The 12411-nt window shown below is 46.8% G+C and overlaps 1 protein-coding gene across 3 annotated transcripts in view; it reads left to right on the top strand.

The window, feature by feature from the left end:
* Positions 1-12411, top strand: part of LOC123723674 (inactive rhomboid protein 1) — a 44590-nt gene that overhangs the window by 30045 nt on the left and 2134 nt on the right. For all 3 annotated transcript variants that reach the window (XM_045715079.2, XM_045715080.2, XM_045715081.2), the window contains 13 exons: positions 6191-6410; positions 6659-6865; positions 7531-7656; positions 7934-8103; positions 8336-8587; positions 8711-8822; positions 9719-9793; positions 9974-10135; positions 10262-10362; positions 10503-10566; positions 10668-10762; positions 11112-11187; positions 11780-11880. In XM_045715079.2, coding sequence (XP_045571035.1) covers positions 6191-6410; positions 6659-6865; positions 7531-7656; positions 7934-8103; positions 8336-8587; positions 8711-8822; positions 9719-9793; positions 9974-10135; positions 10262-10362; positions 10503-10566; positions 10668-10762; positions 11112-11187; positions 11780-11880 — 1761 coding nt within the window. The remainder of the gene's footprint in view (positions 1-6190; positions 6411-6658; positions 6866-7530; positions 7657-7933; positions 8104-8335; positions 8588-8710; positions 8823-9718; positions 9794-9973; positions 10136-10261; positions 10363-10502; positions 10567-10667; positions 10763-11111; positions 11188-11779; positions 11881-12411) is intronic.

The following is a 12411-nucleotide window of genomic DNA, read 5'->3' as shown; positions in this document are numbered from 1 at the left end:
GCTTCACTTCCTAACTCCTGCCAAATGTATGACCATATTAGAGACACATATTTCCCTCAGATTACACAGACCCACAAAGAATTTAAAAACAAATCTAATTTGATAAACATATGTTTCCCATGCCACTAAAAAGAGAGAGAGAGAGACCAAGGTAGAGCGAGGCAGAGGTAGAGCGAGGCAGAGGTAGAAGGCGAGAGAGGGGGGCAGAGGTAGAGAGCGAGAGAGGGGGGCAGAGGTAGAGAGCGAGAGAGAGGAGCAGAGGTAGAGAGCGAGAGAGAGGGGCAGAGGTAGAGAGCAAGAGAGGCAGAGAGGTAGAGAGAGCGAGAGAGCCAGAGGGAGAGGTAGAGAGCAAGAGAGGCAGAGAGGTAGAGAGAGCGAGAGAGCCAGAGGGAGAGGGAGAGAGGTAGAGAGAGCGAGAGAGCCAGAGGGAGAGGTAGAGAGCAAGAGAGGCAGAGAGGTAGAGAGAGCGAGAGAGCCAGAGGGAGAGGGAGAGAGGCGCTCCAGATGTTTCATCAGGCAGAGGTCTATTTATAGCCTCAGAGGTCACCGATGGCAGGCTGACACACTGATGACACGCCACGACCTGGAGGACAGAGCAGCTGGTCTGGAATGCCAGAAATTCAATCATGTCACTAACAGACTGATAGAGATAGTACATCCATCCACAACCCAGAGGAACACAGGACACAGTATTTCAAATGATCTGTCCATATTACCCAGAATAATCCTTTACATGCAACAGGTATGAGTTTAGTGGGCTATAATAACTGTTGCTCGGGAGTAGGGCTTGGAATTGCCAGGGACCCCATGATACGATATTATCATGATTCTCACGATTATATATGTATTGCAATTTGATACTGTGATTTTATTGTGTTTCGATGCTCCATACATATTGGTCACCATATGTCTTCTGCAGAGGGACAAGAGAGAGCCATGAGAAAACGAGTTCAGTGGGTAGTAGTGATGAGGGAGGAAATCGATAGTTACATATCGGATTATCTTTTTTGACGATATAGCGTATCAACTATCGCAATATTACTTTACACCAAAGTTCCAAGTACTTTTCCTTCATAGCTTCTTCTTTTTAAGTAGAGAGACTTTTTGTTTTCAGCACTTTTATTTCCATGACTGATCATAACTCGTTTTCTCTTGGCTCTCTCTTGTCCCTCTGCATATTGGTGAGCAATATGTTTGGAACATCGAAACACAATCAAATCAAATCAACTCCATATTTGGTTTGATGTTACTTAAAGGAGATTTGTCCATTTAAAAAAACATGACTTACATTGATTGTTAGCTTGTCAAATCAAATCAAATTGTATTAGTCACATGTGCCAAATACAAGAGGTGTAGCCCTTACAGTGAAATGCTTACTTACAAGCCCTTAACCAACAATGCAGTTAAAAAAAAAAATCTGAATAAGAAATCAAAGTAACAAGTAATTAAAGAGCAGCAGTAAAATCACAATAGTGAGACTATATACAGGGGGGTACTGGTATAGAGTTAACCTCTATGGGCTAGGTGGGACGCTTGCGTCCCACCTACGTAACAGCCACTGGCAGCCTGTGGCGCGATTTTCAAAACCTTAAAAATCCTATTACTTCAATTTCTCAAACATATGACTATTTTACAGCTATTTAAAGACAAGACTCTCGTTAATCTAACCACACTGTCCGATTTCAAAAAGGCTTTACAACGAAAGCAAAACATTAGATTATGTCAGCAGAGTACCAAGCCAGAAATAATCAGACACCCATTTTTCAAGCCAGCATATAATGTCACCAAAACCCAGAAGACAGCTAAATGCAGCACTCACCTTTGATGATCTTCATCAGATGACAACCCTAGGACATTATGTTATACAATACATGCATGTTTTGTTCAATCAAGTTCATATTTATATCAAAAACCAGCTTTTTACATTAGCATGTGACGTTCAGAACTAGCATACCCCCCGCAAACTTCCGGGGAATTCGCTAACATTTTACTAAATTACTCACGATAAACGTTCACAAAAAGCATAACAATTATTTTAAGAATTATAGATACAGACCTCCTCTATGCACTCGATATGTCCGATTTTAAAATAGCTTTTTGGTGAAAGCACATTTTGCAATATTCTAAGTACATAGCCCAGGCATCACTGGCTCGCTATTTAGACACCCGGCAAGTTTAGCACTCACCATAATCATATTTACTATTATAAAAGTTTGATTACCTTTTGTTGTCTTCGTCAGAATGCACACCCAGGACTGCTACTTCAATAACAAATGTTGGTTTGGTCCAAAATAATCCATCGTTTTATCCGAATAGCGGCGTTTTGTTCGTGCGTTCCAGACACTATCCGAAATAGTAAAGAAGTGTCGCGCGCATGGCGCAATTCGTGACAATAAAATTCTAAATATACCATTACCGTACTTCGAAGCATGTCAACCGCTGTTTAAAATCAATTTTTACGCCATTTTTGTCGTAGAAAAGCGATAATATTCCGACAGGGAATCTCCTTTTCGGCAAACAGAGGAAAAAATCCCAAAGGCGGGGGCGGTCGGGTCACGCGCATAAGCCCAGTGTCCCTTGATCGGCCACTTGAGAAAGGCGATAATGTGTTTCAGCCTGGGGCTGGAATGACGACATTCTGTTTTTTTCCACAGAATAGCAGCGGTGTAAAAGAGGGGGGGGGGGGGGGGGCAAAGCAAATAGTCTGGGTGGCCATTTGATTAGATGTTCAGGAGTCTTATGGCTTGGGGGTAGAAGCTGTTTAGAACCCTCTTGGACCTATACTTGGTACCGCTTGCCGTGCGGTAGAAGAGAGAACAGTCTATGACTAAGGTGGCTGGAGACAATTTTTAGGGCCTTCCTCTGACACCACCTGGTATAGAGGTCCTGGATGGCAGGAAGCTTGGCCCCAGTGATGGACTGGGCCGTACGTACTACCCTCTGTAGTGCCTTTCGTTCGGAGGCCGAGCAGTTACCAAACCAGGCAGTGATGCCCCCAGTCAGGATACTCTCGATGGTGCAGCTGTAGAACCTTTTGAGGATCCGAGGACCCATGCCAAATATTTTCAGTCTCCTGAGGGGGAATAAGTTTTGTTGTGCCCTCTTCATGACTGTCCTGGTGTGCTTGGACCATGTTAGTTTGTTGGTGATGTGGACACCAAGGAACTTGAAGCTCTCAACCTGCTCCACTACAACCCCATCAATGAGAATGGGGGTGTGTTCGGTCCTCTTTTTCCCATAGTCCACAATCATCTCCTTTGTTTTGATCACGTTGAGGGAGAGGTTGTTGTCCTGCCACCACACGGCCAGGTCTCTGACCTCCTCCCTATAGGCTGTCTCGTCTTAGTCGGTGATCAGGCCTATCACTGTTGTGTCATCGGCAAACTTAATGATGGTGTTGGAGTCGTGCTTGGCTGTGCAGTCATGAGTGAACAGGGAGTACAGGAGGGGACTGAGCACGCACCCCTGAGGGGCCCCTGTGTTGAGGATCAGCGTGGCGGATGTGTTGTTACCTACCCTTACCACCTGGGGGCGGACCTTCAGGAAGTCCAGGATCCAGTTGCAGAGGGAGGTGTTTAGTCCCAGGGTTTGCTTTGAGGGCACTATGGTGTTGAACGCTGAGCTGTAGTCAATGAATAGCATTCTCACATAGGTGTTCCTTTTGTCCATGTGGGAAAGGGCAGTGTGGAGTGCAATAGCGATCGCATCATCTGTGGACCTGTTACAGCGGTATGCAAATTGGAGTGGGTCTATGGTTTCTGGGATAATAGTGTTGATGTGAGCCATGACCAGCCTTTCAAAGCACTTCATGGCTACAGACGTAAGTGCTACAGGTCTGTAGTCATTTAGGCACGTTACCTTGGTGTTCTTGGGCACAGGGACTATGGTGGTCTGCTTCAAACATGTTGGTATTACAGACTCGGACAGGGAGAGGTTGAAAATATCAGTGAAGACACTTGCCAGTTGGTCAGTGCATGCTCGCAGTACACGTCCTGGTAATCCGTCTGGCCTTGTGAATGTTGACCTGTTTAAAGGTTTTACTCACATCGGCTGCGGAGTGCGTGATCACACAGTCTTCCGGAACAGCTGGTGCTCTCATGCATGTTTCAGTGTTATTTGCCTCGAAGCGAGCATAGAGGTAGTTTAGCTAGTCTGATAGGCTTGTGTCACTGGGCAGCTCTCGGCTGTGCTTCCCTTTGTAGTCTGTAATGGTTTGCAAGCCCTGCCACATCCGATGAGTGTCAGGGCCGGTGTAGTACGATTCGATCTTAGTCCTGTATTGACGCTTTGCCTGTTTGATGGATCGTCAGAGAGCATAGCGGGATTTCTTATAAGCTTCCGGGTTAGAGTCCCACTCCTTCAAAACGGCAGCTTTAGCCTTTAGCTCAGTGCGGATGTTGCCTGTAATCAATCCATGGCTTCTTGTTGGGGTATGTACGTACAGTCGCTGTGGGGACGACGTCATCAATGCACTTATTGATGAAGCCAATGACTGATGTGGTGTACTCCTCAATGCCATTGGAGGAATCCCGGAACATATTCCAGTCTGTGTTAGCAAAACAGTCCTGTAGCTTAGCATCTGCTTCATCTGACCACTTTTTTATTGATCGAGTAACTGGTGCTTCCTGCTTTAATTTTTGCTTGTAAGCACGAATCAGGAGGATAGAATTATGGTCAGATTTGCCAAATGGAGGGCGAGGGAGAGCTTTGTATGCATCTCTCTGTGTGGAGTAAAGGTGGTCCAGAGTTATTTTCCCTCTGGTTGCACATTTAACATGCTGATAGAAATTTGGCAAGACGGATTTATGTTTCCCTGTATTAAAGTCCCCGGCTACAAGGTGCGCCGCCTCTGGGTGAGCGTTTTCCTGTTTGCTTATGGCGAAATGCAGCTCATTGAGTGTGGTCTAAGTGCCAGCATCAGTCTGTGGTGGTAGGTAGACAGCTACGAAAAATACAGATGAAAACTCTCTAGGTAGATAGTGTGGTCTACAGCTTATCATGAGATACTCTACCTCAGGCGAGCAAAACCTCGAGACTTCCTTAGATATCGTGCACCAGCTGTTGTTTACAAAAATACATAGTCCGCCGCCCCTGGTCTTACCAGACACCGCTGTTCTTGATGGTACAGTGTATAGCCAGCTGTATGTTTATAATGTCATCGTTCAGCCACGACTCCATGAAGCATACGATATTACAGGTTTGATGTCCCGTTGGTAGTTTAATCTTCCGCGTAGGCCGTCAATTTTATTTTAAAAAGATTGCACGTTTGCTAGCAGAAGTGGGGGTTTATTCGATCGCCTACAAATTCTAAGAAGAATCTGGGTCTGTTCCCGGGAGAGCAGTATATCATTCACGTTGGGCTCATCGGAAAAAAGTCTGTAGTGGCTAAAGTTAGCTGAAGTTTGTAGTGGATGTTTAAAGAGAACTGAACTGTAGATTACAGTTTCTCCTGGCCCATAGACTACTTTCAGCGCAAGGAACCATGTTGTAAAATAGTGAACTACTCCTTTAATGGGGTCAAATTGTAATAGAATAGTCCATTCCAAAAATCTCTTTATTCTAAAGGTAGTGATCTGGAGGAAATTGACAGATTTTTTTTTGTGGTTTCCAGCAACAGAATGCCTCCAGCATGCTTTGAGAGTGGAGAAAGTCCAGTCTTAACATTGATTCAAATGTTTATGACTTTATTACTGTGCTGTAATGCTGCAGAGGCAGACAAAGTAATACATTATACACCAGGCCCATGAGAGAGAGGGTGTGTGTGGTGTGTGTGTGTGTGTGTGTGTGTGTGGGCGTGTGTGTGGGTGCGTGTGTGTGGGTGCGTGTGTGCGTGCGTGCGTGTGTGCCTGGACTGGAACATGTCCGGGCTTATTCCCTCTCTCTGGCTGATGGTCTATTACTAGTGCAGTCAAGAACAATTAGTCATTTTTTCCATTCTTGGGAAGTGTGGCGTTATCAGTCCATTGCATGTTTGCCCACCCAGTCTTCCAAACAGGGCTTTGAAGAGGGACATATAATAACAGCTCTATATCTCTCAGGCCAATAATAGATAGCTGGAGTTAGCAGACTCCCTCTACAAGAGAAGTACTGCGGAACTAGGTGATCAGAGAGAGTTCTGTGGATAGGTTGGAATTTGTGAGATGAGATGTGTGCTTCCCGCGGACTGAGTGGCTGGTGTTTGTGGTGTCAGGGGCACAGCGGACTGGTTCGGGGTCAGTAAGGACGGCGATGCCACCCAGAAATGGCAGAGGAAGAGTCTGCGCCACTGCAGCATGCGCTATGGCCGTCTGAAGCCCCAGGTGATCCGGGAGATGGACCTGTCCAGTCAGGACAACATCTCTCTGACCAGCACCGAGACGCCCCCGCCCCTCTACGTACCCTCCTCAGCACATGCCTTTGGCATGCAGAAGGTATGATACCTCTGTCATCTATATATTTGGGTCATTATACATATAGTACCTCAGTGAGGGTTTCATTGTGGATCTTGATAACATATTTTTGGATGTATCAATATTTATCTTTCATCTCCTGTGGTATCCACAGTATTTCTTTCAATTAGAATCTAGGTTGATTATTCGAACATAATCCAGTTGCACAATATAAACTCAGTCCTAGATAGCCTGTTCTTAACCGCGCTGCCTGTGTCTGTCATCTTCAGATCGTGGACCCGTTGGCAAGGGGGCGTGCGTTCCGTATGGTGGAGGAGGTGGATGGTTACAGCGTGCCCCAGACCCCCGTCACCCCCGGCGCCGCCTCCCTCTGCTCCTTCACCTCCTCCCGCTCAGGCCTCAACCGGCTGCCGCGGCGACGCAAGAGGGAGTCTGTCGCCAAGATGAGCTTCAGGGCAGCAGCAGCTCTGGTTAAGGTGAGCTTGCTGTGTGACGAGACATTCTATTGAAGGAAGTGATTTATTATTTTAGAGACTGTGAGCTTCTAAAGCCCTCTACTGTACTGTACACACAGATCCAAACCATACCCACCCAGTACCACTATGACCAAACTCTTCCCTTAATCGATAAGGTACCCTCAGTGAAACAGCATGGCCTGATCAGTTGTGTGGAATCAGTCAGCCTCCAGCGTTCTAGAACAACACTGAGTTCCATCAGGGCGGATACATTTATTTTCAAAAGGAGACATTTTCTCTGTGTTGTGTTGTGCCATTCAGTGTTGAGGGAGACCACTATGTGCTGTGCTGCATGTTCAAGAGCAGCAATGCTGTGCTTAGGGCTACTGTTATGAAAGAGCTTACCGTTTTGGAAGTGCAAGAGTGACATGGAGGAATGAACGAACATGGGTACTCAAGCTCTGATATGCCTACTTTGCATGTGTTATAATTATGAGGTACTGTCTCCAACAATTCTGACATGCAAAAATACACTCAAATCAATGTTAGTGTGTGTGTGTGTGTGTGTTTGTGTGTCTGCACCGTTTGTTTGCTGTATGGCACTAGACAAAACACTACAGCCTGCTGTGCTAGGTGACAGCTTATAGTGTGTTTTGTGTTGTTATGTGTGTGTGTGTGCGTCTCAGGGGCGCTCCCTGCGGGAAAACGCCACCCTGCGGCGGATGCAGAGACGCAGCTTCACCCCTGCCAGCTTCATGGAGGAGGACGTGGTGGACTTACCAGATGAGCTGGACACATCCTTCTTCGCCAGAGTAAGGACATGTCCTCATCTACTCTGTAGTTAGAAACTCATCTCAAGCCTCCATCTAAAAGAGAACATACAGCAACCCCTGGAGGTCTCTAACAGAGTTGCAGCCTGGGATATAGTCTAAAGGCCTGTGATTGGCCGACCAAGTTAGTGTGTGTTTTCATTACGGCCAGGAGTTTTACCTAAACCATGTGTGAGCTGACCAGGGAAATCTCCTGTGCCTAGTTCCCACCCACTACTGTTCTCAGACATGGCCTACCCCCTCCCAATCCCTCCCCCAGGACTGTCTGATGCAGGAGGAGTTGTCCACATACGCTGACGAGGTGTTTGAGTCTCCATCGGAGGCGGCTGTGATGGATGTGGTGCAGGAGGAGGGCAGTAAGCTGGACGAGACAGAGCTGACCGGCAGCGCTCTGGACAAGAGTGAACTGGAGAGGAGCCATCTCATGCTGTGAGTCAGGCACGCTCATCATAACAACAAGTACACAGATACATCTGAAATGACTACAGTATCTTTGGTTGTTGCCAATATCCAATACACTACCAGAGCATCTCAGTGAACCATTCAGTTGTGTTGACACAGTGTTTGGTTTAAAGAGAACCCACACTCTCCCCACGGGTGGTTCTGTGGTGGGTTCCTCTTTAAACTGACTTTACCCCTCCTCCTCTGTCTCCCCTCCCAGGCCTCTGGAGCGAGGGTGGCGTAAGGCCAAAGAGGGGACCCCAGGACCGCCCAAGGTGCCCTTGCGGCAGGAGGTGGTGAGTGTGAACGGACAGCGACGGGGGCAGCGCATCGTTGTGCCCGTCAAGAAGCTGTTTGCTCGGGAGAAGAGGCCCTACGGGCTGGGCATGGTGGGGAAGCTCACCAACCGGACCTACCGCAAGCGCATCGACAGCTATGTGAAGAGGCAGATAGAGGACATGGATGACCATAGGTAATGGTCTCTAAGACCATGCTGAGGCTCAGCGTGTCCAATATATGAGACCGTTGGTGTAGAGTAGAGCACTTCTAGTGTTAAAACCGTTGTTTTCTAATGTGGACATTGTGTTTCCATCAGGCCTTTCTTTACGTACTGGATCACTGTTGTCCACTTGCTGATCACCATCCTGGCTGTCTGCATCTATGGCATCGCCCCCGTGGGCTTCTCCCAGCACGAGACGGTTGATTCTGTGAGTACCACCTCACTTCCCTGGTCAAATCAAATCAAAGTTTATTGGTCGCGTACACAGTTTAGCAGGTGTTATTGCAGGTGCAGTGAAATGCTTGTGTTACTAGTTCCTAACAGTGCAGTGAAATGCTTGTGTTACTATCTCCTAACAGTGCAGTGAAATGCTTGTGTTACTATCTCCTAACAGTGCAGTGAAATGCTTGTGTTACTAGTTCCTAACCGTGCAGTGAAATGCTTGTGTTACTAGCTCCTAACAGTGCAGTGAAATGCTTGTGTTACTATCTCCTAACAGTGCAGTGAAATGCTTGTGTTACTAGCTCCTAACAGTGCAGTGAAATGCTTGTGTTACTAGTTCCTAACAGTGCAGTGAAATGCTTGTGTTACTAGCTCCTAACAGTGCAGTGAAATGCTTGTGTTACTAGCTCCTAACCGTGCAGTGAAATGCTTGTGTTACTATCTCCTAACAGTGCAGTGAAATGCTTGTGTTACTAGCTCCTAACCGTGCAGTGAAATGCTTGTGTTACTATCTCCTAACAGTGCAGTGAAATGCTTGTGTTACTATCTCCTAACAGTGCAGTGAAATGCTTGTGTTACTAGCTCCTAACAGTGCAGTGAAATGCTTGTGTTACTAGCTCCTAACAGTGCAGTGAAATGCTTGTGTTACTAGCTCCTAACAGTGCAGTGAAATGCTTGTGTTACTAGCTCCTAACAGTGCAGTGAAATGCTTGTGTTACTATCTCCTAACCGTGCAGTAAAATTTCAATCAAATAATCCAAAACTAAAATCAAGAAACGTCTGAACGAATCATTACAGCTTTACAACGGTCTTACAGTCGTTATGACCTTCTATTCCGTCCTTCCAGGATCAACTTGAAATATGACATGTTTTCCTCCCCAGGTTCTAAGAAACAAAGGTGTATATGAAAATGTCAAGTTTGTACAACAAGAGAACTTCTGGGTCGGGCCCAGTTCAGTAAGCACATTCACATTGCTCCCCTTTTTTTCATTCAAACATTCTGTTCCATGACCAGATATGTCCTTTCCTTTCAGTTTGGGAGGTACTTATGTGAGCGCTTTAACTAGGCCTGATACAGTGATGGTGTTCTATGTGTCTATTCCTGACTGTCTGCATGCCATCTGTCTCCCTCGTTAGGAGGCTCTGATCCACCTGGGGGCCAAGTTCTCTCCCTGCATGCGTCAGGACCGGCAGGTGCACGACCTGATCCGGGACAAGCGAGACATAGAGAGAGACTCTGCCTGCTGTGTACGCAACGACCGCTCCGGCTGTCTACAGACCTCAGAGGAGGAGTGTTCGGTGAGTCGTGAGTCCCTCTCTGTCTCCCTACCTCACTCGCTCTACCTCACTCTTTTGTACTCTACCTACATGAGAGATCTATTCAGGGGTCAATATGTTTTCCTTTCCATCTTTGTTTTGTCTCAGAGTACTCTGGCCGTGTGGGTGAAGTGGCCGCGGCATCTCAGCACTCCTCAGCTGGAGGGCAAAGGCAGGCAGTACGGCTCAGTGTGCCATCAGGACCCCCGGTGAGAGAACCACTCTTACATTCAGCAGTACGCCGTCACACTCCTCATGCTACTGTAGTTACACTGTGTGTTTATTGGGACCACTGATTGAACTGTATATCCATACTAATATTTCATTCGTATTTTTCACCCCACAACAGGATTTGTCTAGAGCCAGCATCGGTGGCACCGCATGAATGGCCTGATGACATCACCAAGTGGCCAGTGAGTACTGTGGAACCCCATTGGTCATGATGAGAGGGTGAGAGGTCAGAGGACCTGTCAATCAGTCAGTGTCTCACTGTTTCCTCTGGCTGTGTTTTTAGGTTTGCACCAGGTACAACACAGGGAACCACACCAACCTGCCTCACATAGACTGCACCATCACAGGCCGGCCCTGCTGCATCGGCACAAAAGGGAGGTGAGGAGAGCCTACATACAAAACCAAACATTCAAACATTCACGCCAGACACAACACACACATTCCTGTGAGTCTATTTACTATTGACACTGTGGTGTTGATTTGCCTATGTCTGTGGTACATGTAGTTGGTAGATGGATGTTTAAACAAGGCAGGGGCTGCATCTCAATAATCTATATGGACTTCCTCTCCCCTCTTGCCTTCATTTTCACTGATGTGGTAAAGCAGCAGTATGTAAGCAGTGTAGTGGTCACCATGTGTCTATTCATGACCTATCAGTGCACATGAAGGGGAGGAGTCAAGGGAGTGTGTGGTCATGAGGTCATGCTCTGGTTCTCCCGTTCCTCAGGTGTGAGATCACATCCAGGGAGTATTGTGACTTCATGAAGGGCTACTTCCACGAGGAGGCTACTCTCTGCTCCCAAGTAAGTAAGCATCTCTCTACCCCATGAATATCTGACGATTACGTTGCATTAGGATATCGCCGAGTCATCTTTAGTGGCTAGCTAGTATGATGGAAACGATAGCCCCAGTCCTACAAAGACATAACCCAGACCATAACCCCGGCCCTGTTCCAACTAAGTTAATGAGACAGGCTGAGTCGGAGGCAGCCGTTGAGGAGCAGAGGAAGATATAAGCTGTGAGAGTGGATAGTGTTTAATCACCGTAAAGGGTGCCATACAATTCCCTACTGAGTAGGAAAATTGTCCTCACTGTAATCCCCTCTGCTCTGAGGTACAGAATATCCAGGGCACAAGTAAATATATTCACACATAAGGTCCTTCATTATAAATATGAAGTATTCATTCCACAATATGTGTCAAATGAAAATGCATCCTCTACTAATAGTACTTGCAGTAACATCCTTATCTTAGAATAGCTTGACAGTAAAATAAAGTTATTGTAAACCCAGTGGGTATCGGTTATGCTATTGTGTGTGCGGTTTGGCGTGTGTGCCAACAGAGACAAAGAGAGAGATGGTGTCCTGTAGGTGATGTATTCTACCTCCTCCCCCAGGTCCACTGCATGGATGATGTGTGTGGCCTGCTGCCTTTCCTCAACCCAGAGATCCCAGACCAGTTCTACAGACTGTGGCTCTCTCTCTTCCTGCACGCTGGGTAAGTGGCTGCCTGCCTCTGCCATTTCATCACAAATCCTCTGTCCATCTTAGCAGCTTTTAATACATTTGACCGGTACTGTACTGTTAGCCATCCCTGGAGCAGCTGTATTATAATGATGCAGAAGGGTGGCCTACGATTCGTTCCGTTGGGTGACCAATTATGTGTCCTTTCACTGATTCGTTATGTTTCATGTACACTTTCTCCAATAACTCCTTCTTCAAGCCCCTCGTTATTGTCTTTGACATCTTCAGTCAGACTGTCAGTGGTTGCACAGCGCAGATGTCATGAGCCTATTAGTAGAAGGAGCTGAGTGTACACTAACGTACCACTCTGAGGAAGAGGAGGGAGCAGAGTAGCAGTCCTCCTTCATCTCTCTGCTGCCTCTTATCTGTCTCCTCTGCTCTCCTCTATTTCCTCTCTGGGGTAATTAAAGGAAGTGTCCTCTCTGCAGGCAGCAGCCCTCATTGGGCTTGAGGAGATAGACAGGCAGCAGAGAAATGTTGATGCTGGATAAGCTATAGATCCCTG

Source organism: Salmo salar, chromosome 03, assembly GCF_965601325.2.
Source record: "Salmo salar chromosome 03, fSalSal1, whole genome shotgun sequence".
NCBI classification, from domain to species: domain Eukaryota; kingdom Metazoa; phylum Chordata; class Actinopteri; order Salmoniformes; family Salmonidae; genus Salmo; species Salmo salar.
Note: the sequence above shows the minus strand (reverse complement) of the source record. Positions and strands in the feature narration are given on the sequence as shown.